A 26,643-nucleotide genomic window follows, 5' to 3' on the forward strand; every position below is an offset into this window, starting at 1 on the left:
GCATTCAGGTTGGTAAAAATGAACGTGGGAACTCCACTCAGAACCTTTACGTCATTATACCCGCTTCGTCAACTGACCCAATATCAGAGAACATATTATTAGAATGTTTTCTGTCCAAACTTTCTTTCGTAGTTCTTTTTTTGAAACTATTATGTTTACCACGAAGTTTGTAAAACCCAGTGCCTATAAAATATATGCATTAAGACCAGAAAGTTTGTGGAAATTGTTAATAAAACGAAAAATGTTTACTCTTCATCAATATTTATTTTGTCGCCTTCAAAATATGCTACTTCTGAAGCGATACACATATGCCAACTCTTTTTCCAAACATTGAAACATACCTTGTAGGCGCTGTCGGGGATCGCCGTCACTTCTCTCTGCAAATTTTCTTTTACGGCCTCAATCGAGTTGAAACGGTTTTTACAGTTATAACTTGAGTTTTGGGAACAAAAAAGTACGTGAGGCACTCGGGGACTGGCGCGGTAAAGCTATTGCATAGCATTTTTTGTCGTCTTATGCAATTATTGTTATTTATTTATTTTTTATGCAGTATTTTTTTTTTCTTGGAAATTAATTCAGGTTAAACTTTTTGAGTGTGGTGATCGATACGAAAACATTTTTTTTCTTTTATTGAATAAATGAAAAGTTAATATTGTTTAAAATATAGGTTACACAGGAATTTTTATCATTGAAACTATAGGTTTATTGTAACTGAAATAAAAAACATAAGTTCGATGTTGAAATCGCCAGCCAAGATAAGTGTAAATTTATTACCATTGATAATCTGATTGAAATACCTAATTTCAATTGCAATGTTCAATTCAAACGAGGTACTGTTCCAAAAGGTGGGGTAGCTATTTACCAAAATAATAATAATGTTACTAATATTATGACTCCGAATATTGAATAATTTATTTTTTATTAATTTATATCTATTAAATTCTATATTTTTATTTGCCATTAAAAAAATTTTATTGTAAATGTTATTATTTTTGAATCACCCTGCTGCTTGTTCCGCTTGAGATATACGAAAATATGCCTAAAAGTATGCAAGCATTTTGCCTTGTTATATCTTGTAATCGTGTTAGTTTTATTTCCGTTACGAAATTTCTTGATTCAGTCGTCACGCTAAAAGCTCACCATAAAAGCTATGCAATAGCTTAAAAAAGTCGCATGGGGCCAAATCCGGCGAATACTGTAGTTGATCGTTGGTATTGGTCTTCACATCGTTCATTATACTGTATAGCAACATGTTGTACCATAAAACCAGAAAGTTTCCGGAAATTGATTTTTTTCCATACTCGCGGTTTGGTTCATAAATTCGTTCCAACGGGACAGACAGTCAATAAGTAGAGTACTATTTGAGCGTTTTAAGGCGTTTGCGCGAAAACATCCGCTTCCGGAAACTTTCTGGTCCTAATGACGCTAGACGAGCTGGGTCGATTAAGCCATGTCTGTCCGTCTATGCATCAGTCGGTCAGTTTGTCTGTGAATACGCAAACCAGTCCGTCAGTTTTTCAGACATCAATCTGAAATGATGGACATTTAATTTTCACCCCAAGGAGCTGCTCATTTGTTGGAGGCACAATTTCCTATGCTAGCAAATGATTCGTTTAAGTAAAGATGCCTAAATGTAGGCAACGTTTACTCCACTTATCGTTTAATGTCCGTTAATGCTGTGGAATGGATTCTGAATGAGATGGACTACCAAGTCCGAAAAAAAGATTACATATTTTACAGTGTTTACAAAGTACATTTTTTGGTTTTATTTTTTCATTTTAGTTAATGTTACTTTTAATTCTATATTTTTTAAATATACTAATGGCGCTCGAGCTGCCCAATATAACTAAGCCTTAAAAAAAGTAATTAATTAGAAATTGAACTAAATGTGTACAATTCCAGAGCGTAACTACTTAAATTATTTTTGGTAAAATTCTAATTAATACAACATCTTAACAGATATAGTAACTAATATCTCTTCGAGAGCTTAAGTACTGAGCAGTTCTTATAAAAAACAGCAGAAAAAGATAAAATCACTTAAGCCTACATATAAATTAATTTAATTTATGGCAGCGATTTAAGTTTGATGAGCATTTGCAACAAAAAAACTAAACGGTTTAACAACGATAATGCTATTGGTTGGATGGAAAAACAAATGATTACTTAAAGCTAACTGAATGAAACTTATAATTACAAAACGGTCATGAATGCAATGTTTATGGATTTTCAAATTAATGCGAGACATTTGAGACAAAAAAAGCTTAGAAACTAACGCGATAATACAGTAATGTATTCAGCTGGTGTCGCAAGCCAGTGACGACTACCGACAGCCGCACGACTCAATAACCATGTTTGGAAATGTTTTCTGTGTCGCAGTATTATTGCTATCCATAAAGACGAGCTTCAGCGGGGAATACTGTTTGGCGGTGCAGCATGGTACCAGCTCAAGCGGTTGGCTGTCACGGTTGTTGCGACGCGACAATGCAATTTTCTACAAGAAACAACAATACAGCGAATAAGTACAAGTTAAACGAAAAAGAAAATGTCTATCTAATAGTGGAAGCAATATACAATACCTGCAAGAAGGCACTGTGATGCGTCGCCGACTGTGCTACACTGGCTACGCTGCCACAGGAGCCGCGACAGAAGTAAGCATCATAGCCGCGCGGTTGAATGATCCAATCACCCCAACCAATCTCATCGAATGAGATGTAGAGCTTCTCACGGCAGCACTCCGTCACACCGTCGGTGCAATTGATGCCACGTTTCTGGCGTGAAGCGCGACGCCGATTACGTGTATCGACCATTATGAAGGGCCGATAATCCTTGTCAACGGATATCATTTCCTCCATTGAGGCCATGTCGCATGTGCGGCATGAGATGTGTATGAGATGGCTGAGATCGTGATTGCCGAACCAACGTTTAATAGGCCATTCAATATCGATCTTCATCCATTCGTCTGCAATTAAAAAAACGAAATATGTATGTCATTATTAAATTTATTTCATAAACAGAAATCAGGCGATATATACTTGTAATATGATTAATAATAAACTTAAGGCTGTGCTAAAACACAGGCATAAAAGGGAAAAAAAAATTTTTAATTTCGCTCTATAATAATTTGCTGAAATTTCCTTGGTGTTGCGCAACTGATAAAAAGGTCTACCATATAAATAAAAAATGAACTACTTTTAATACTTTTTCGTCTTTTGATAAGGAGTTCGGCGCATCGGCAAAGTGTTGAAATATTCAAATTTTAATTACTATATTTTAATCTAATTTTTTTACTGCCTATTTTTGTACAAATTTCCATAGCAATTCAAACTTGGAAATTGAGGGGAATATATTTCACTATAATTCAAGGTGCATATTATGTAACGGTATGTCATTGTCATGTGTTGTTATTTTAATAATATTGGTCAGTTCGAATGAAAATAGTCATAAATGTAGGTTATTCGTTCCTGAGTGAAAGGTATTTTATTAACAAACTATATACTAAAAGGTATTTTATTAAAAAATATTTTTTGTTAAATTTTTTTTTTAATTTAGGTCAAAATAATATAAATAAATCTTATTTTTAATAGTTTAAAGAACCTTTGTATATATTGAATTATTATTTAATTATTTAGTGTTCAAAAAATTTATGAAAATGTTTTTTTAAACTAAATTAATTTTCCAATTTTTTTTTAGTTTCCATTAAAAAAGACACCTGAGGTATTTTTTCTAATTGCCTAAATAACCTCTCCGTAATTTTTTAAACAAATTAGAGTGCAAGTGAAAGTTTTATCTTTGTAATAAAATTTAGGAAAGCTTCGAAAGCTCTGCAGTTAACGTATTCTCAATGGCTTCAAATAACATAATTTAGGTTTTAAGGCAAGAACTACAAAATTACTTAATTTTCAATAAAAATTAAACTTTTTTCAAAACTTACATTAACTTACTTTTTTAATTATATAATATATTCGATAGCTTTATTTTCAATAATTATGGAAAATTTTTGCTGATGAAGCGCTAAAATCCAAAGAAAGTGCTTCCGGATGTACTTTTAATATACCATAAAATTATATTTTTCTTAATCAAAGAGGTCAAATGACCAAACCAATGGTTCTTTAAATTTAAGAAAAACATCTGTTAGCGTGCAACTTTTAGAATTTATTAGCAATAATAGATAACGTGAAAGCTATTAATTTAATGAATAATCACATATTCGGTTATTTAATAATCAAAGTGTTGTAGTTTGTTATTTATTCTTTGTTTTTTTGAATAATAATGCGCTTTCACTATTCCTTTCTGCGCTTTATGATTTCGAATTTATCATTGTTGTTGCAAATTGTTTTCATATTGTTTAATTTTAATTTTTGCTTGTTAATTCTTTTTTTTAGAAAACAAAAATTATCTCTGTTTCAGTTCATCATTTCTTTCATTATTTTAAAATTTTTTTTTATTATTATTATTTTTTTTTTGTACACTGTTCCTTACTCTTACTTGTTTATATGGTATATTTTCTTTTAGACTCGTGATCGGCGAAAGTCCAAAAGTGAATCGGTATTCGCGGGATTTTTGTTAGATACGAAAAATGTAACGTGGCTTATTTACTCACACTTAAAAATAGCTTAAGTCTGTCCAAATTAAGCGAGACTCAAAATTGTTGTTCGTCTTTAACTATAATTTAGTATTATAGTTTTAAATTGTAAACAGGAATTGAATATAAAGAAATTAAAAGCCAAAAATCAGATAAAATATTCAAAATAAATTTTAAATATTAATATGTCGGATTGAAAAAAAAGTTTTAATCCCAAGCTTGAATTAAAATTAAAAAAAGAATATTTTTAGATTTAAAATGCTAAATTTAAATTAAAAAAAAAATAGAAAAAAATTTGAATTAAAAAAAATGTTTGTTTAGCCTTTGACAACTTGTGCTTTTTAATCATATCAAGCTACATAGTTTAGCCCTTTTTGTCTTATTTTTATTTAGTTACATTTAATTATAGTTTTCAGTTATAAATGTGTAAATATTTCCTTTTTTAACCCTTTTCATTATAGCTTTTAATTTAAAAAATAATTTTTTTATTTGTTACTCCAATTTTAAATCAAAAAATATGTCCAAAATTTTAATCCATGATATTTGGGATTTAAAATTAAATTTTCGATTTCTAGTTTAAAAATGAAAAAATAAATTCATCAATAATCAATGATTAATTCAAAATTTTTTAAAAAATTCGCAACCCTGAATTCATGTATATATTTCAATATTTTAATTATTTTTAATCTTATATTTAATTCCATTGACTTATTGATAAAAAATGACACTTTAAAGACCCCCACGTTATGCTAAACCAATTATTTTTTTTTTAGTATATAATTATTGTTTAAGTGTAGGTAAGTAAGACAAGCATAATTATTTTTGATAGTCATCAATCGTTTCTTTGTGCTTAACTGACTTAATGTATTTTTATTGAATTACAAATTTTTACAGCTTCATGAATTTATATGCTTACAGAGATAATACAAGCGCTGGAAATAACCGGTTTTATGAAATAAAATCAACTGAACTATTATCAAGTTCAACATCTCTTAGAATATACTTTAAGTTGGGTGCAAAATATATATACGTTGAAATATACACTGTATACAAGCTTATTATTTAAACAGCATATAACGGGTTTCCGGTTTATTGCGACTTATCAGTTTAATAGTAATTAATCAGAAATATATTTGACTAATTGAAAATGTATCAAAAGTTTGAAAATTCGTCTCAAATTTAAAATTTAAATTTATATACACATGTAAATGGTTTTTTCGGGTCAATATGACCCAATATGATCACCAGCGTATTAAAATGTATTTTAAAGCCTCAAAATCAATATTTTTTTAGGCCCACCGTCTAAAAACATTTCATAATTCTTAAATTACTCGATTTTGTTTCTTTGTCTACCGATATTTTAAACTCATATACCATAATAACACAGTTAAAATGATCTCACACTCACCTTGCACATCGATCGCCTGTATGGCGATGGTTTTCACGACTGGTAAATACGTCGGGTGTGTGTTTTGCTGCACTTCCGACACGACAATGGTTTGCGGACTTGTACGCGGCCTCTTACGCCTATGTGCGCGTTTGCTTTTACTTTTGAATAGCCAGAGCACAGCGGTATTGACATCAAAGCCATCGGCATCAGCATCGTCGATTTTGAACGAGAAGCACATGGATGAATTCGTGCCCAACCGCTGACATTCGCGTTTTTCTGCAAACGAAAAATGTTTGTAGGTGAGTAAAAAATTGGCTAGAGAACATTAAGTTCAAATAGTACAATAATATAATAGTTTACTCTACAATTCCGTTACACTCACCTCTCTGTAGGAAGATGAACTTTTTGCTCGTACGCGCATAGTAATCATCGACTTCCTTATTTTTAGCGCCGTCATCTTCCTCTTCATCGATGGTTGTACCCTCATAAATGGGTTTTGGCAAACTGACCGCCGACACATTGGGACGCTCTTTCAGTCGCAGCTTCTCCAAGATCTGTTGTTTCACATACTCGATGCGCAGCAGTGTCAGCTCCTCCTCGCTAATGTGTTGGACGCGCCGACTGCTCTCACATTTCGGGCAATCCGTCTTGCCGCTGCGTTCTTTTTGCTTTACAGCCTCTGAGCTTTGCTCTCTCTCTACTGACTCCGACGATTCCAGCGAATTGCTCTGCTCTGCTTCCACCGTAGGCGCCAACAAATCATCAAGCTCATCAGAATCGCCTGTGTTCTCGGCCAGCGGCAGCGACACATCGAAACGTTGCGACTCCACACTGTCAGAATTCGGCGCATCACCGAGCATTACATCCGCGGTGCCGCCTAAGTGCTGCCAAATACGTGGCATGCGCATATTGAATGGATACAGCGGCACTTCGCCGCGCTGCTGTTGCTGCTCTTCGGACTGCCACTCTTGCGAGCGTCTCAGCGTTTGCTTTACGTTATGGCCGTATTCTTCTTGGTGATGACGCAGATGCTCCTGCTGATGCGCCATGTGACGCTGTATGTGCACGTAGCGTTGCAGCGCCGCTTCGGCTTCTTCGCGTTCCGCACGTCGCTCTGCGCTACTTATACTATCTAGCGGCACATTCTCTTGCCACGACGACTGTCGTATGCGTCGCGCCTTAGCAACACGCGGCCGATTGTTCTTCACATGCGGCGTACGCTTGTCTATGTGTGGCAATGTGTGTGCCGGCAGTATTTGGCGGTGGTTGTGGTGTTGTGCTGGACGCATGTGTTGCGCAATCGCTTGCCGGCTGTCAGTGTCGCTTGGACCGTGTGTGTCACTATGATAACGTCCATAGATAATGCTGTGATCGAGCACGACGAAGGCGATCAGTATGAATAGGATAAAACATTTGGCCATGGCTGTGCTTTTTAGGTTGGACGGTGTGCGTTGGCGGCGTTTGCTTTGGTGTTTGAAATTTTCGTAGTCTAAATCACTTATTTACCGTTAGTATTCACTTGGTTTGATAGCTATTTATGCTTTGTTATTGTATGTTCACTAATTTACTATCTTTTTGGTAACATTAAAAATCCCACTTTAGTCCGTTGTTGCTTTAAAAACATAGAGGTGGTTTACACTATAGTTTTGTTTTAAGCTGTTGCTTTTGTTGTTTTTATATGTTTAGCACTTTTTAAAGCAAATTCATTTAGATATATTTATAAGCACTGAGATTTTTCACTTTGTGGGCTTTGAAAATTTTTATGTGTCATGAAATTGCGCCTGTAAAGAGAGGAAGCAGATAATTGGTTATTAAAAAGCACACTTTTTATATAAAAATATTAAAAATTTCATTTATTTTAATTTGTTAAATATTTGCAATAATTAACATTTCTTCGCAGTACAGTGAGTGTCAGAAATAAATGTGTACTCATATACATAGCTGTCGAGTATTTATTTTTACTCTTTAAAGTATATTCGCAATTGTAATGTTATAGTAACGTTATTGGTATTCGACACTAGACACCGCTTCGTTATTGGCATACAAAAAAGCGCTATGACGCCAATGGCGCCAACAGTCACTAAATTCGTCGCGAGTTCAATCTATTATCAATTCTGTGAATACAGAAATGTAATTTGCATAAAAATTCCGGAGAAAAATGTATTTGATTTTTTTTATTGCAATATTTTTTATATATTAATAACGATAAAAATGCAAATTTCTAGAAGAAATGTTCAAAAAAAAATTTAATAACCATTATTTAACTTAGTTCACTACTAAAATTTTGTTTTATGCAAAAAAGGATTCTAAAAATTTTTGTTGGTACTTTATTACTGTTCAAAACTATTTCTTAGTATTTTCTTTTTCGCACTGAATATTTTTTAATAATTTCTCATGATTTTTTTCAATTCTGTTTTCCAAAATTATTTATATATTTTAAAAAGCAATTTAAGAAATTATCTTATAAAATTGTATTTTATATATTCTTAGGAAGTTTTTCTATAGTTTTTTTCATAATATTGCCTTATTTCATTTCCTATTTACTTTTTCGGAAATCTGTTAAATATTTTTTATTTTTTTCATAATTTTGTCATTTTTTCATATATATTTATTTTTAATCACTTAAAATAATTATTTATATATGTTATATTGCTACAGGATTTATTTATAACTTTGTCTTTTTATTAGTTCTTATTAACTTTATTTGAATAATTTTTTCAATATTGTTTACAATTTTATCCCATTTAAAAATTATTTAATAATTTTTTTTGTGTTTTTAAAATATTTATTTTTTTTATTTTTTTATATCTATTATCGGTATATATATTTTCTGTTCTTAATTTATTTATATATATTTTTTTATAATAAGTTTAAGGAATTATCTTATAACATTTTATTTTTTATTTTTTATGAAGTTTTTCTGTAATATTTTTCTGATAACTTTTAATTTTTCGTTTCTTATGAACTTTTTTGATTAATTTTTTAATAATTTTTATAATAATATTTTATATAATTTAAATTTCTTTAATTTTTTTTCTTTTTGTATTAGTCCTGATTTTATTAAATTTTTTAAGTAAACGTAATTTTTCACATTTGTTTCAAAATATACTCAAAGTATCATCACCAAACCAGTTAGTGCGCATTTAATAAATTAAACGCTCGCATATCGATCACACGTATGATTAGAATACTATCAGCTCATATTCAGCACACATTTCGCTTAATTTTTCGGAGCGTAGTAGTGCATGGCAGCAATTCTTTTTAATATAAATTAGCTGCGTAATTTCTCGAAAAAATTTTAAGCAAAATTTTTAGGTGTGTATATATTTTTAACTAATACTTGAAAGTCGATTGTCGCGCATACATTTCCTCATATTTAATGTAAAGCATTATTGCTTCATCTATAAACTACCTGAGTGCACTTATTGTATACCTTTGAGGAGCTACAAGCTTATCTGCATTTTTGGTACTTGAAATACTTTAGAATTTACTTCCTCCAAACAGTTGCAATTTGTTGCTAATTGTTAAGCAATCCGTTTCAACGCGTTTCGACTTTGTGATTTATAGCTTTTTAAATAGACACCGCAGCGACACGCGTTTTGCCACCTTGCGACACATTTGATGAATGAAGTGACAGACTAACGAGCGTACTAGATTTATTAATAAACTACGGAACGCTCTGGCGGCAGCAGCAGCAGCAGCACTAGCAGCGGCGTCACTAATAAGTGATCAAAGCAATCACTTTGCTTACAGCTACAAAGCAATTGGGCGAACGCTATACACCCCACACCGCGTAACCGCCCTTTATCGCTCAGCCCACCGGCTACTTGAGACATTCACAAACTACACACTAAAAACTGTTTATGCATATGTGTTTGTGTGTAAGTTTGTCTGCGTGTAAGTATGTAAGTATCCTCGTATGTATGCATAAATTGCCTTCTACACTTTTTTGTGCACACGTGAATGTGTGTTTATGCAAAAAATATACAAGCTTGCACTATGCAGACAGAGAGCGATTACCTTTCGTCATGAAATTACTAATGAAATTGCATCAGCTTACAAAGCACAACGCGCTGAGCGTGAGCGCTTGGCCCAAACATTGAAATATCAAGTATGCGCGTATACCGCGCTGCAGACATTGCTTGTAATTTAGAGGCGCACACACATACAAACGTATGCGCTTAGCTGGCGGCCAAGCAGATAGTGACCAAAAGAGATCGTCAAACATTTGCCACACACACGCGCCGCGCACACATTTCGGCTGTGTATCTATAAGTAGTATAGCATACGACAAAGTCATATAAAATGCATGAACGCGCGCAGGTATGTGTGTGTGCGCATTGTAAGAAATCAAATCTCGTACGTCAGCCAGACGATCGTGATTACGTTTGGGTCGCAAGCCAACCCATTCAACGACTCGCATTACTACGCGTCACTGCGCGTGGACGACGGCTTCGCAATGCAGCAAAAAAAATAATGTAGTATACGCTATTTATGCAAGCGTTGGCAAAATTACATAGCACATATACCTTGAGCGCGGAGCGGAAGAAAAGGTGCAACAACAAAAACTGAATACAAGAAGTGATCGCTGCTTTAATTACATCGCCCGCAAGAATTTGCAATTCGTGGCGCTAACACAGTCAGACACGTTTTTGTGCTATTTTTACTCAAGCCGCAGCGCAGCTGTTGCATTCAAGAATATTCCCGGCGCCCCAGTAATTTATCTAAATTTAGCGCGCCGATTCACCACAATGAAATTCCCAAGATCAGGAATGCCAAAAGTGGCGCCTACAAACAAAAAGCAAAATAATAGAGTTTACTGCTCGCGGGAATAATTTTTGTGCAATCATTATTTCAATTAACGAATGAGCAATTAGATCAATGATCTCACGTAGATCACGTCGTGACATTTGGTTGCTGATGCTTTGTACAAATTGTTATCATTACAATTAAATACACATTCGTACGTGTTTCTGGCACGCGGCAATAAATGCGCGCATACTCGCATGCTTAGGCATATGTATATATAATATATATGTTTTTGAATTTGTATATTTAACTAAATGCGTGATTAATTACATGAATATGATAATGCTATCAATTTGAATGCCATACTGATTGAACCGATAGAGTGCTAAAGATCACCATTGACAGGTTCGTACGCTCTATTCATGCTAGCAAGCTAGTAAGTTTACATACATACGTGCTAGCGCATATCGATTTCATCAGCTGCTGACATTAAAAATTAATTATAATAAAGAATGTCCGCCTCAGCAATTACAATTGCTTGACATTGATTAGGAATGGAATTTTTTTTTCGACTTTTTGCTTTCGTAAGAAAGTCAAAAGTGACCCTAAGTCGTTTTGGCTGATAATTTACAAATCTTTTACAAAGTAAAAAATTTTATTGCAATATTGGAACGAAATTTGCGAAATTTACTATGTTTCCTTGAACTAATTTTATTGAATTGAAAAAAGTTTATAAAATAGTGATCAGCATCCAGCTGAGCTGCTGACCAAATGCTTTAAAGCTATACATTTGAGCTATGTTGGAATTGATTAAATAACGGAATATAAGTGGATCATAGAATATATTAAAATAATCTTTAGACATTTGTTAGTTTTAAAGCAAATCTGCGGCAAGTTTACTACATATGATTAAAATTAAAGCTAAACTAATTAAGATTGTATAAAATGCGTTAAATTTCCAAGAAAGTATTTACTTTTTAAAATACATCTTATATTATATATATACAATTTGACACATCAGGACTGTTAATAAGTTCTTATGAGGAAACTAATTCCAACAATTCAATTAAATTCTAAAAATAACGACCTAAGCAAGATTGCAAATAATGCATTAAAAATATAATTGAATTAACTTTTGAATTTTTTTTTTTAACAGCCAAACCTTAACTGAAAATAATTTTTAAATTGTTTAATTCAAAACACCGCATTGAAAAAAAATTGTAATGACAGCCACCACAATTTTTTTTTAATGTGTTAAAATTTGTTCTTTATTTTTAATCCGATTTGGAAAAAAAAAATTCCAAACATGTTCCACCATTTTGAACTAGAGCTCGTACCGAGCCATCATGCACTGGTCGGCAAACTTACACATTTAAACGATTTCAATTTAGCTATTTTTAATTCTGATTATGGGATTAATAATATTAAATTTTTATATTAAAAAATAAACAAAATGTTTAATTAAAATTTTATATTAAATAATAAAAAAAATTTTCAATTTTTAATTTTTAATCCCAAATAGCTTGCATTGAAAACTAAATTTTCAATACCAAGCATCTTGGATTAGAAACTAAATTTTCAATTTTAAATTCCGATTTTGGGATTAATTTTTTTTAATTTAAAAATTCGTAACTTCGAACGTAAATATGTTAAATTTTTTAGCTGAACTAGTAAAAGATTTATAATTAACAGATAAGTAAAATAGAAAAGGTTATCAGGAAAACCAAAGGCACAGCTTTGACAGTCAAGAAGGAAAAAGCAGCTTTTAAGAAATATAATATAAACAATGAAACTTTAAAAAATGTTGTTTTGTTCTCATAATAGCTTAAACACTTCATATTTTATGTTAACAATTAAGAAATGTGTTATTAAAAGATAAGTCAAATACAATATACTGTCGTCTCTTAATAGAAGTATAATTGAAACTTGATTCAAAATCCTTACACAATAAGCACTTTTATAGCAAAGTTCTTAATAAAAGATTTCTGGAAAGATATTGATGAAGAATATTAAACTTCTGAAGCTCAATAAAATATTTGCTTACTGCCATCTGTTAATATAATATATAATTGAAACTGAAAGCTCACATCGCAAAAATACATACTTGTTGTACCAGAGAATGTTGATGAGTAGAGAAGGAGCAAATGTTAGCAGTACCAGAGAATGTTGATGAGTAGAGAAGGAGCAAATGTTAGCAGTACTAAAATGTTAATTACGATGGAGGAACATCGAAAACGCGCAAATTGGAAAATAAAATTTCACCACAACTATCAGGGTACGAAACGAACTACACCACTCTATAAGCAAAATGTATACACATACATATGCACAGATGTTCTTTGATATGCGCATAAACAAAACTTAAAATAATAAAAACGAAAGAAATTGACTTCTGACAGGAAAATATTAATAATCAGGGAAATAATATTAAAATAGAATTCAAATATCATTTCATAAAAAAGGGTTATAAAAATAAAAAATAGTATAATATATAAAAATATGATAGGATTTGAACTTAGGCAAAACATTTTATTGCAATAAGGAAGTGTGCTATACAAGCAGCACCAGAGATGATATTAGAACATATTTGTCTAATCTGTGAACTCAAACAGCTATTGTTGCTTACTTGCTTCAGTGTTTATATGTCTATATGTGAATATTCTTGAAATTGCCTTCCTTCATTCGCATGTCCAAATATATTTGCATATATGTACACATATGTACACATATGTACATATGTATGTACCTCAATATGTCTTTCGCAAAAAATCAAACATTCGCGCAAGTGACAAAAAAACGTAGACGCACCATCATCGACCAATAATATTCAAGCGAACTCGCGGCTTATTTTCTAAGTATTTCATATTACAACGACAACAAATTCATTCATAAGGAACGTGCGTCTGCTTCAAAGCAAAGTGCGCTCGTTCATAACTCTGCGCCGCGCTATTTTTTCTGTGCGCCTGGTAAGCCACATTTGGTTTTCATATAGAATTCCTACCGCAAATGCGCGAAAATAAAAATGAATGAAATTGAATTTGAATGTCTTCAGTAAAATTGAAGAATCAGCAAAATTTCAATTTTAGAATTTGTATCACTGAAAATCCTACCATCCCCCTCGCATTTGTATGTTGCCCACAAGCTGCTGCCTCTCAACATTTGCTAAAAATCAGAAATTGAAGAATTTGTCTGATGTTCACTTCAGAAAGGAGAATTGGCAACATGACCTATTAGCGAGTTTAAATAATATTTATATTTTTGCATATTATGCACTATATATGGCATTAAATTAAAAAATTTATATAAAATTGCCATTCATAAGAAATCTTTAACTACTTCTATATATTCTAAGCACAGTCCATATAGTACTTTTATATGTTTATTTATTATCATTATTTCATAGTTTGTCGATTTAGCCCATTTATCCAAATACGACGCTATGAAAATGCAGCCCAATTGGTAATCGCAATATTTCAAAAGAGCATAAGTCAACTTTCAACAGCAAAGCCCTGCAAAAAGGACAAACGAGACAACATAGCCGATCGACATTGTCGTAAAATTGTCGATTGAAACAAATTTTGTCAACTCCGCCACGATGCGCAAAATTCGGCGTCAATATGTATGCGAGCTCATATGTATATATGTATGTTTGTCGTCATTTGGTTACTTTCAACAACACAATGTCTGCGCGAACTCGCCGTTATTTCGTTGGCTTGCCACTATACACAGAGGCGTTCTAACTGAGGACTCTTAGTATATTATTATGTTGCTTAATTTGTATTGAAAAATACTGATGCATTTATGAATTATTTTCGTACTATAATATATATTATATATATATATAAATACACATAAACGCATACCTATAATCGTTTTTAAACTAAATTCGATAAATAAAATATATATCTGAAATAATTATGTGGCAGTGCGCCCCAATCCCTCCTTGCCTGCGATCGTTCTACTCGCAAAAAGCAAAAAGTGTGGACAAAAGTCATTGCTTGTGCGGGGCAAGAAGAAGCAAGCATCAGCGTACGTGTACTCATGAATGTATGTGTGATTATCACATTTGTGTAAATACGCATAAATAAAGGAATATGCAATAAACCCAAACATATGAACATATTTTCCTGAAATATTTTAATTATCTCAGGAAGTTAAATATGCTATTAAAGTAATTGAATTATGATATGCTTAGATTCCAATTAATAAAATAAAAATTAAATAAAATTTCAGTTTCATGAGTTTTAGGATTCGAACGTATAGGTTCGTATTCGGATTGTGCTTAACCCCTTCCCGCTTACGACCTCAGCCACCACAAAAGTGGAAACGTGGCCGCTTAGCCACCGTTTTATTATTATCATTTGTTTAATAAGTATATTGCTTACGCAACGCACATACATAAGTTGGAAAAATAGCCTATTAAATGTTTATTTTATTATGAATTCTGGGGTTTTTACCGGTAATACAGATTTTTAATTCAAAAGGTTTTTCATAATTATAAATTTGTCATATCATAGAAATTGAAAACATAAATCTAAATAGGTATGCGCAACGATTTTTCATCATTCTCTGATACTACTTTGCTACACTTTGTAACGGTTTATTTAAATATGTGAAATGCTTAGGCGAATACTTCAGTATATCGTATCGTCTAAGCTGTTAATACTCAACTACAAAACATGCCAATTGTAATCTCTAGAAATTGCGGTAATGAATTGCTAATGACGTCACTTAAGTACTTTCAATGATTTGCAATTTAAATACAGCTTTGTTCGTTTTTGTTACACGTGATTTCTGTTTTGTGAACTGGAATATTGATTTTGAAGAATAAATGTTTATAAATAGTGAATTGAGCGGTCATATTTATAAACTTCGTGGGAATACGGAGAGTAACGACTTTATTTAAAGCATTTTAATTAAATTATTTTTAATAAAACATTTAATTGTAGAAAATATATAAGTTATTATATGTATGTATATACATACATAAATTTGAAAGTTCATTTTCTAGAACAGCTGCGCGAGTTGTTTCAATCACCAATTATTCATGTTAGAGCAGCTCTTTACTGTTGAGTATACTCAAATATTCTTGTGGTGCTCAAACTAATCAAAATTACTTGCTGTGCTTTTAAAGTACCGTTATCATATGATATTATTAGTATACCCTGAACAGAGTTAATTAAGTTTGCCACGAAGTTTGTAAAACGCAGAAGAAAAAGTCGGAGACACTATAATATTTATCTATGTATATATTGTATGTATTGTATAAATGATCAGCGTGTCGAGCTGAGTCGATTTAGCCATGTCCATCTATCGGTCTGTTTATACGTGAACTAGTGCTTTAGTTTTTAAGACAACGATCTGAAATTTTGCACATGTTCTTATCTCTACAGGAAAGTACTCATTTGTTAAAACCGTCAATATCGGACCACTATAGCATATAGCTGCCATATAAGCTGAACGATCAGACTGAATTGCTTGTATGAAAAACTTATTTATTTGGCAAGATATCTTTACGAAATTTGTGATAGATTATTATCCAAGACAACGCTATAATCACCGAACAAATTGTTCAAGTCGGACCACTATAGCATATAGCGGTCATTCAAACTGACCGATCAAAATCAAGATCTTGTATGGAAAAATTTTTTTTAAAGCTTCGATGAAAAAAAAACTAAACGTTTTTATTTTATTAAATATGCCAATAATTTTATATATTGTATAGATCTTGTATGGAAAAATTTTTTTTAATGCTTCGATGAAAAAAAAACTAAACGTTTTTTTTTTATTAAATATGCCAATAATTTTATATATTGTATATGTATACAAAATTTTAACCGAAATGCATATTGATCCTCTTTTTAAACTTATCAGATGTAACTTTATAAAAAAAATGTGTTTAAGAATTAAATATATGGAAAATAATTTAAAATCGGCAAATTAAGCGGAGAATATATGTTTTTTTTCTCATAAGCGCCTTGTTTCCACATATTTCTCTCGCTCTCAGCAACGGTATAGGGACGTCATGTAATAAATTTCTCTTAAAATTTGTACTCAACATATTTATGAGTACCTGAGACTCCAAAATAACGAAACAAGCTCTTTTGAGAATAAAAGTGCATTTCAGAGCACTTTAACGATATTAGAAAATGGTTAAAGTTACAAAATACACATCTTTATAGTTACATATTTTCATTAGGCTTTGTGCTCTCTCAACGATGCTGTACCGACGTCCTAAGAAAAAATGTTATTTTCTTTAACGCTGTAGAAGAGAGCTTACTATGCAACTGTATAAACTTTAGTACTCTAGTTATGATTTCTCACGAAACCGGACCTTATGCGCAAAAATAACCGTATTTTCAAACCAACCACTTGCACATACTTATCTCTGCCACATTGTATGGCGTCATGTGTATTCGGAAAGTCTATTGAAGCTTGTGAATGACCTAGAGAACTGAATTTGGACGCAAATAGGTGCGTTACGTTGCGGCAAATAAAAGTTTATTCACATTGTTTGCGAAATTTCAAATCACATGGTCCATAAAATTCCCATAATATACAAAACAAACCATATTATTTGCAGCGCCTTCAATCACCTTTTCTAACCTTTGAAATGGCCGCAACAAAGATTGTCAACATATAAATGGGCGCAGTTTTGCACTGTAGTACTGTATGTGTCCCAAAAATAAATGTTAAGAAAAAATTTGCGGTTTCGAATATTTGCGAGTGCATTGAACATTTGAGCAGAATTGCAGTGAAAAATATGGCACTTCGTTGCGGTAAATAACCTTCAAGAATCCGTCGCACATTCAAACATACATATGTTGTTATTATTGTTGCAGATTACGGCAATCAGACAAACGGCGCGCCGGTGTAAATTGAGCTTGTGACAATACCTCAAAAAAAAGTTCATCATTTGACATTAACAAGCTACGCCTACCCACACAATTATCGCGTACGAAGAAGTGACCAATCAGAGATCGGCAACGAATGTGCGTTAAATAAAATGGCGGCTTGTTTTGCATGTATGCTCTCGTTTGTGTGACTTACAGCAGGTCGCTGAGATTCCATGGCATAACTGTAGTTCAAAAAACGTTACAAACGTACCAGTGTATGTGTGTATATATGTATGTGTGCATGTAAGCAAAAGCCTCCTTAAGCCACAAAGAAGATAAGACGAAGAAGGCGCGTTGTAAATACCAAAAGAGAAAAGTTAAAAATAAATTTTTTGTTGCGTGAGGTGGTGCAGAGGTCTTACAAGTTTCCGAAAACAAATTTTTGTTTTTTAATGGTTAATTTTAATTTTCAAGACTAAGTCCACGCTCATTTATATAGCTACTCATTTTAATAATTCCTAGCTACAGCTGTTTTCGAAAATTTCAATGCTAGTTACACTAGCTGCTTAATCTAGGCTTAAACACAGTTTTCTAGTTAGTAGTCGCAGTTTTAGCGAATGGCAAGCATCAAAGTGCATTTTTACCTTAAATCATTTGAGTATTTCGTAGCCTGCTTGAATCACTTAATCCTTAAAATAAGAATTTAAGCCGCACATTCCAAATGGAAATATAATAAATTTAATATTGATTTCTTACACCTTCTTCTTATATACCATTATGTAATTTTATGTAATCATCTTTAGTAATGAAAAAAATATTCAATACACATGTAATTTTAATTAATTATGAAATAAATGAAAAAAACCGATAGCAATTTACATATACCTATATTAATTTGTATACATAAATTTCGTTAAGAAGTGGCCTATCACTCTATATGCTCTCCAAACTTAGGCAATCTGCACCGAAGCTATAATAAGAGTATTTGTTGTACAAATGTTAATTTTTTTGTAGCATAAAAGCGTATAAAAAGAGCTTTATGTAGACTTTGATCGAGTAATTTGTTAAGTTTGCTATAGTCGTTTGATTTGAGCAATATATTCGGAGATTATAGATTACAGTCATTATTGCTTTAGATAATCGATGCCGGTCAGATCAAAAAAGTAAGTAATACATTTCGTTCAAGTACTCCTGGCGCTATACTTGACTAATCTGTCATGTGTTTTTGTTTTAACTGTTTTAGTGCCACGAATGCGCTGATTACTTCCTACAATAGCGTGTGTCTCATTCTCAACTTTTTGATAAAAATCTGCCAGTTAATTGTATTTTTCTAGCGTGGCCAAGTAAAAAGCCTAGTAAATAATATTTTATCAAACAAATTACGCTTTTTCATTTTTGTCAACCAATTGATATTTCCTACTGATTAAGTTGATGAGTTCTGTACATACATGGGTACAAACAGTCATATGTGTATAAAAAAATACTCTTTGCTCTACTTTATCAGTTAATACTTAAATTAAATTTATAATGAAATACATTTTACACCACCCCTCTGAACTTTTTCATGCCATAATCTTCTAAAATACCGGCACGACACATTTTCTCTTTTTAAATTCATGTGGTAACGGCTTGCGAATTCACGCAGCCACCGCATTGTCAGCATATGTTAGACACGTGACTTTCGCATGCTTACCACTAAACAGTTGAATAAGTAGCGCTAAAAAATAAAATATATAAGTTGCTTTAAAAGCTCCTACATATGTGTTTGATTTTAAAATTTTTATTGCCAACAGTTTTTTAGTTTTTTGCACACACAAAGCCTAAGCATACAATTAACAGGTGTGATAATGCCGACACATAACTATATGTATTTGCTTTTCTTAAGCGAGCACTATCATATCAATAAAATAATTATATACTCTTTGTGGCAGCAAATGCCATAATCATTTAATTCGAATTAAGTGTATTAGTCATTCAGATAGTTTGGTGTGCTATGTTGTATTATGTTATGTTAGGGTTGCTGTTAAATAAGTACAAATGTACGCATATAATTTTATTATAAACTTAAGCCACTCTCCAACATTTGGCTTATGGAGGATTTCTAGACCTTATATTATAGTGTGAAAAAAACATGTTGTTAAATATATGGTACTCTCTTCTGTGCCATTCAACTATAAAACACTCTGCTTGCTTTCTCCAGAGAATGTTGATGAGTAGAGAAGGAGCAAATGTTAAATGAAAACTTTTTGAGTACTAATTTGTAATTCCACATGAAGGAACATCGAAAAATATAACTTCGAAAAAGAAAAATACACCACACAATGTGCGAAATGCTATAAATAGACACAACGAATATTCCTATATGAAAAATCGTTGCGCATACCTATTTAGATTTATGTTTTCAATTTCTATGATATGACAAATTTATAATATAATCAACATTCTCTGCCTTTGCCGAATTAAGTAGATTATTTCTAATTTGAGGAAAGATGAACTATGACCAGAGACAGAGAATGTTGATGAGTAGAGAAGGAGCAAATGTTAAATGAAAACTTTTTGAGTACTAATTTGTAATTCCACATGAAGGAACATCGAAAAATATAACTTCGAAAAAGAAAAATACACCACACAATGTGCGAAATGCTATAAATAGACACAACGAATATTCCTATATGAAAAATCGTTGCGCATACCTATTTAGATTTATGTTTTCAATTTCTATGATATGACAAATTTATAATTATGAAAAACCTTTTGAATTAAAAATCTGTATTACCGGTAAAAACCCCAGAATTCATAATAAAATAAACATTTAATAGGCTATTTTTCCAACTTATGTATGTGCGTTGCGTAAGCAATATACTTATTAAACAAATGATAATAATAAAACGGTGGCTAAGCGGCCACGTTTCCACTTTTGTGGTGGCTGAGGTCGTAAGCGGGAAGGGGTTAAGCACAATCCGAATACGAACCTATACGTTCGAATCCTAAAACTCATGAAACTGAAATTTTATTTAATTTTTATTTTATTAATTGGAATCTAAGCATATCATAATTCAATTACTTTAATAGCATATTTAACTTCCTGAGATAATTAAAATATTTCAGGAAAATATGTTCATATGTTTGGGTTTATTGCATATTCCTTTATTTATGCGTATTTACACAAATGTGATAATCACACATACATTCATGAGTACACGTACGCTGATGCTTGCTTCTTCTTGCCCCGCACAAGCAATGACTTTTGTCCACACTTTTTGCTTTTTGCGAGTAGAACGATCGCAGGCAAGGAGGGATTGGGGCGCACTGCCACATAATTATTTCAGATATATATTTTATTTATCGAATTTAGTTTAAAAACGATTATAGGTATGCGTTTATGTGTATTTATATATATATATAATATATATTATAGTACGAAAATAATTCATAAATGCATCAGTATTTTTCAATACAAATTAAGCAACATAATAATATACTAAGAGTCCTCAGTTAGAACGCCTCTGTGTATAGTGGCAAGCCAACGAAATAACGGCGAGTTCGCGCAGACATTGTGTTGTTGAAAGTAACCAAATGACGACAAACATACATATATACATATGAGCTCGCATACATATTGACGCCGAATTTTGCGCATCGTGGCGGAGTTGACAAAATTTGTTTCAATCGACAATTTTACGACAATGTCGATCGGCTATGTTGTCTCGTTTGTCCTTTTTGCAGGGCTTTGCTGTTGAAAGTTGACTTATGCTCTTTTGAAATATTGCGATTACCAATTGGGCTGCATTTTCATAGCGTCGTATTTGGATAAATGGGCTAAATCGACAAACTATGAAATAATGATAATAAATAAACATATAAAAGTACTATATGGACTGTGCTTAGAATATATAGAAGTAGTTAAAGATTTCTTATGAATGGCAATTTTATATAAATTTTTTAATTTAATGCCATATATAGTGCATAATATGCAAAAATATAAATATTATTTAAACTCGCTAATAGGTCATGTTGCCAATTCTCCTTTCTGAAGTGAACATCAGACAAATTCTTCAATTTCTGATTTTTAGCAAATGTTGAGAGGCAGCAGCTTGTGGGCAACATACAAATGCGAGGGGGATGGTAGGATTTTCAGTGATACAAATTCTAAAATTGAAATTTTGCTGATTCTTCAATTTTACTGAAGACATTCAAATTCAATTTCATTCATTTTTATTTTCGCGCATTTGCGGTAGGAATTCTATATGAAAACCAAATGTGGCTTACCAGGCGCACAGAAAAAATAGCGCGGCGCAGAGTTATGAACGAGCGCACTTTGCTTTGAAGCAGACGCACGTTCCTTATGAATGAATTTGTTGTCGTTGTAATATGAAATACTTAGAAAATAAGCCGCGAGTTCGCTTGAATATTATTGGTCGATGATGGTGCGTCTACGTTTTTTTGTCACTTGCGCGAATGTTTGATTTTTTGCGAAAGACATATTGAGGTACATACATATGTACATATGTGTACATATGTGTACATATGTGTACATATGTGTACATATATGCAAATATATTTGGACATGCGAATGAAGGAAGGCAATTTCAAGAATATTCACATATAGACATATAAACACTGAAGCAAGTAAACAACAATAGCTGTTTGAGTTCACAGATTAGACAAATATGTTTTAATATCATCTCTGGTGCTGCTTGTATAGCACACTTCCTTATTGCAATAAAATGTTTTGCCTAAGTTCAAATCCTATCATATTTTTATATATTATACTATTTTTTATTTTTATAACCCTTTTTTATGAAATGATATTTGAATTCTATTTTAATATTATTTCCCTGATTATTAATATTTTCCTGTCAGAAGTCAATTTCTTTCGTTTTTATTATTTTAAGTTTTGTTTATGCGCATATCAAAGAACATCTGTGCATATGTATGTGTATACATTTTGCTTATAGAGTGGTGTAGTTCGTTTCGTACCCTGATAGTTGTGGTGAAATTTTATTTTCCAATTTGCGCGTTTTCGATGTTCCTCCATCGTAATTAACATTTTAGTACTGCTAACATTTGCTCCTTCTCTACTCATCAACATTCTCTGGTTGAAGTCTAGAAAGCGGTTTCGCAAAACACATAATCTTCTTAAAATAATATTATATTTTCATAAAATATAGTGAGAACCAAATAAAAGTTCTTAGAACCCCATTTTTAAATCCATAAACTTTAATTATAAAAAAAATCAGTATAAACATACTTGAGATTCGTTAGTCAAATATTCAATGGGATAACAAAGCTATTGTTCCTCCCCACCATTCGTTAAATAATATAGAAGTCCAGACTTACATTAGAGTATTTGGAAAGCTTCATTCTATCAACACTCTCTTTTACGAGTACACATGGCACATACATAGTTAGAGAGATAGCAGAACGCTCTCTTTTTGTTGTGATAAGCAAAGCTTTTATGTTGCCACATACGAAGTCATAGCATAGATGTAGCTACAAATGTTAGATATAGCTACAAATGTTAGATAAAGCTACAAATGTTGGCAATGATAGTCCTTCTGGGATTTCTGAACCCATGGAATTGCGCGCTTCAAAACCCCTTTATTGTCTAGAACCAAACTTCAAAACTTTACCAAATTTTCGAAAAAGTCTCTAACTTTACTTGTAGGATGTAGGTAGAAAAAAAAGTTCCAAATATAGTTATGTTACAGTTATGCACAGAGAAATAGCATACTTTTTTATTTAAATATTTGAGATAAAATTGTTTTTATTTCTAATAAAAGTCAAAGATTTATTTTTCACTTGAGTGTTTACGTTGACCAGTATAATGTGTAAAGGCAATCAATGTATTACTATTCTTAGTATTTTCTTGCTGGTTTTTTGAAAAATTTGCATATTGCAGGTGTTTAGCGAAATATCACACTTGGTTATTATTGATCATTACTCCTTTCAAAATCGGAAGTTGTGCAAGGATTTGTTATCTATCAAAAATATGTATGTATTGGAATGGCCAGCGCAAAGTCCCGATCTTAACCCGTTAGAGAACTTATGTAATGATGTAAAAGTTAAGATCGGGCAAAAAAAAATTTAAAAATTCGGACGAGTTTTGGACTCGAATTAAGAAAGCGTGGTATTCCATTCCACAGAGCAGATGTCACAAACTAGCGGAGAGCTTAACTCGCAGATGTTAGACTTGAAAAATCGGGGCCATATGACAAAGTATTAACATGGTAACAAGAAATATAGTGCTGTGTGCAGCCGAAAGCGGTTAACGTCGACTTAAATAAAAGGCAAATTAAAATTGGTTCATTTTATTTAGTGTTTATTCTTTCTTATATAAAATCACATCGAAAACAAGTTTCTAAAAATAAGTATAAAACATATGACATAAAAATGGGCAAAAAACCATGGTTTGAAAAAAATTTTGTAAGTGTGCTACTTTTCTGTGCATAGCTGTATATATGAAAATATATAAAAGATAGTATATACATGTATGTATGTATGTGATTACAACTCCTATTAATACATAATAATGTATAAAGAACTATTTCGTTTCATTGCGTTAACTGAAATTTTTAAAATATATAACTTCACATACATACATACATTGCTGTTAGTATAATAACATATTCTAATCAGGCGTTTTTAAGAAATTATCATGATATATGGTTACAAAAAAGATAGGAAAGTATTTTATGCTCAAAAACTTGATAGTTTGATAACTGTATTTAGAGGCATCTGTTGTGAGCTTTTTGCAGTACATTGTAAACATTGCTTTATCAGTTTATCTTAGCCATCCTAAGTAGATATGTATATGATAAAATCCTGATTATTTATTATAAATTATCCAAAAAACATATAGATCTTTAAAACAGTTATAGTCGTAGCATAGTTTAAGGAAGTCTACCTAATTATCTACTTCGCAAGTTTTCACTGAAAGCTCACTGCTGTTTCTGTCACAAAACTTACTACGTATGAAATTATTAATATTTCAAAAGAGCATTTAATAATGAAAATGAACTTTTTATATTGTGTGTTAAAATAATAATATTATCGTACAAATAGAGAGTTACAATAGTTATAAACATTTAAATAATATGTAATATATTTCTAAAAAGCTCATCCTTTTACAAAAATATAATAATAATTGGGTTTATAAGCTTTTCAATATGCCTTTCACTATTACTAGGCTATTATAAAGCCCTACTAGTTTGGGTTTACCAGTCGTATTAGCGATTATAAAAACAGCATAATATAATATTTTGCATAAGAAACATTCGGATTTATGATTCACATTCTATGAAATTAAAAAAGATTTTTTAAAAGCTTTTAATATACAAAGTTTATGAAAGCTTAAATAATACTCATATTTTAGGAAAACAATATATAACAACACGAAGAGATTTCCTTAACTTTTTTTTACTGAAATTTTACACAAATATGTTTCTATAAATTATTTTTTTCTTTATATCACAAAAATTAATTGAGACTATGGAAATAGCGCCGTTTATTGATTAGCACATTATATAAATATATAACTATACTACTATATTCCAAAAATTATATTTGATTTTAAAATATTGCTTCCAAGAAAATTAAAACAAAAAAATGGTTTCTTGAAAACCAAAGTTTGTTAAAATTGATCGATTTGCACAAATTTTATGTATTCAAAATTTTTTATAATATATATCCGTTTTTTTTCAAAAAATATTTTATCTTCACTTACTTTTATTTATATTAAAAAATTTAATATTTTTTCGAAAACCACAGAAGAATAATTATTTGTAGACATTAAAAAAATGTTCCATGATTTTATACATGGACATTGCAAAAACTAAACCATCGTTTTAATAAAACTCAGTTCAAAACTTAATTTCGGCACAAACATATATTTTATTACATTACCAATTCACTTCACAGTGTTTTTTTCTAATGAAAATAATATCCACTCACCTTTATAAACAAAAATTGTTTTAATAGTTTTTAGTCGATTTACATATGTACATATATATGCCACGAAATCATTTTAAACATATAAACTTTAGAAATCCGTTATGCGTTTTTAAAATGTTCAACTCATATTTCTTATTACATTTTATTTGTCGACTTCACGAGTTTAATTTTAATTATCAGCAGAAAATGACACTTGAAAAAATCTTGCTTTGCACTGTTGGCTACTCGTTTTTTGAAATTGTGTAATTTTTTTTACGTATTTATGATTAATTAGTTTGCGCGTGTCCACCTTTTAGCCTCTTGAATTTTTTTTTAGAATTGTTTTGTTTTTCTTTAATGTTTTTTATTTATATATCATTTGCTATTCGGTTACTCCTAATGTGTGTAATTAGTGTTTAGTTTTTTTTACTATTTATTTATATTTGTGTGCAGCAAACTTTGAACTTTAGATGCATGCATATATTTATTTCTTCTTATATATATATAAGTATGTACGTATGTATGTGTTTTTATTATTAATTTTTATTGTCACTTTTTAATTAGTTTACTAATTTGTTGAATTTTTTGTTTTTTATTCCACAACTCTTGTGGCACACTTTTGACTTTCACTGATTGCTGTTGCTGTTGAAATCACTTTCATTTAATTATTTGAAAACCAAATGCCGTTTCTATTTATTTCCGAAAGTGTAACAACACGTCCAAACGCTGGGATCTCCTACGAGTGAATAATTTGCGAGATGACTTCCCCGGCGTACATTGGACACAAGCAGACTGTATGAATTGGCTGTGTCGCTGTTTGTAGGCTCAAAAGCTGCAGCAGCAGCAGCAGATGCTAATCATAAATGCTAGTCTGCAAGTGTGTACCTACGTGTGTGCGTGTGTGTGTGTGCGTATTTCAATCAGCAACTGTCGAAGCGCCTACTCGTGGGGTTTTTCAACGTCGCGTTGATACGATCAGCAGCAGCCACAGTTCGTCAAAACCAAAAAAAAAAAAAAAAATATATATATATAGAACAATAACAGCGTTAATACGTGCACAATGACAACAACAATAACACTCGAAGCTATGAAGTTATTGGCAATAGCTTGTGCGCTAAACGCGTTGCGGGTGTGAAAAGCGCAACAAGTTTGGA

The 26,643-nt window shown here is 31.6% G+C and overlaps 1 protein-coding gene across 2 annotated transcripts; it reads right to left on the reverse strand.

Annotated features, from left to right (window-relative positions):
* Positions 1-1,732: 1,732 nt before the first annotated feature.
* On the reverse strand, positions 1,733-26,278 carry daw (activin beta chain dawdle). 2 transcript variants are annotated; one of them, XM_036376563.2, is made up of 5 exons: positions 25,511-26,278; positions 6,355-7,753; positions 5,991-6,248; positions 2,577-2,959; positions 1,733-2,491 (listed from the first exon to the last, which is right to left on the reverse strand). In XM_036376563.2, exons 2-5 carry the CDS (start codon positions 7,391-7,393, stop codon positions 2,321-2,323), a joined length of 1,851 nt encoding a protein of 616 aa, XP_036232456.1. In that variant the 5' UTR covers positions 7,394-7,753; positions 25,511-26,278; the 3' UTR covers positions 1,733-2,320. The 2 variants fall into 2 exon arrangements, with proteins under 2 accessions (XP_036232456.1, XP_014095405.1); XM_014239930.3 differs by lacking the exon at positions 25,511-26,278 and adding an exon at positions 9,406-9,611.
* Between the last annotated feature and the right edge of the window lie 365 nt (positions 26,279-26,643).

This window comes from Bactrocera oleae, chromosome 3, assembly GCF_042242935.1.
Source record: "Bactrocera oleae isolate idBacOlea1 chromosome 3, idBacOlea1, whole genome shotgun sequence".
In the NCBI taxonomy this organism is placed as follows: domain Eukaryota; kingdom Metazoa; phylum Arthropoda; class Insecta; order Diptera; family Tephritidae; genus Bactrocera; species Bactrocera oleae.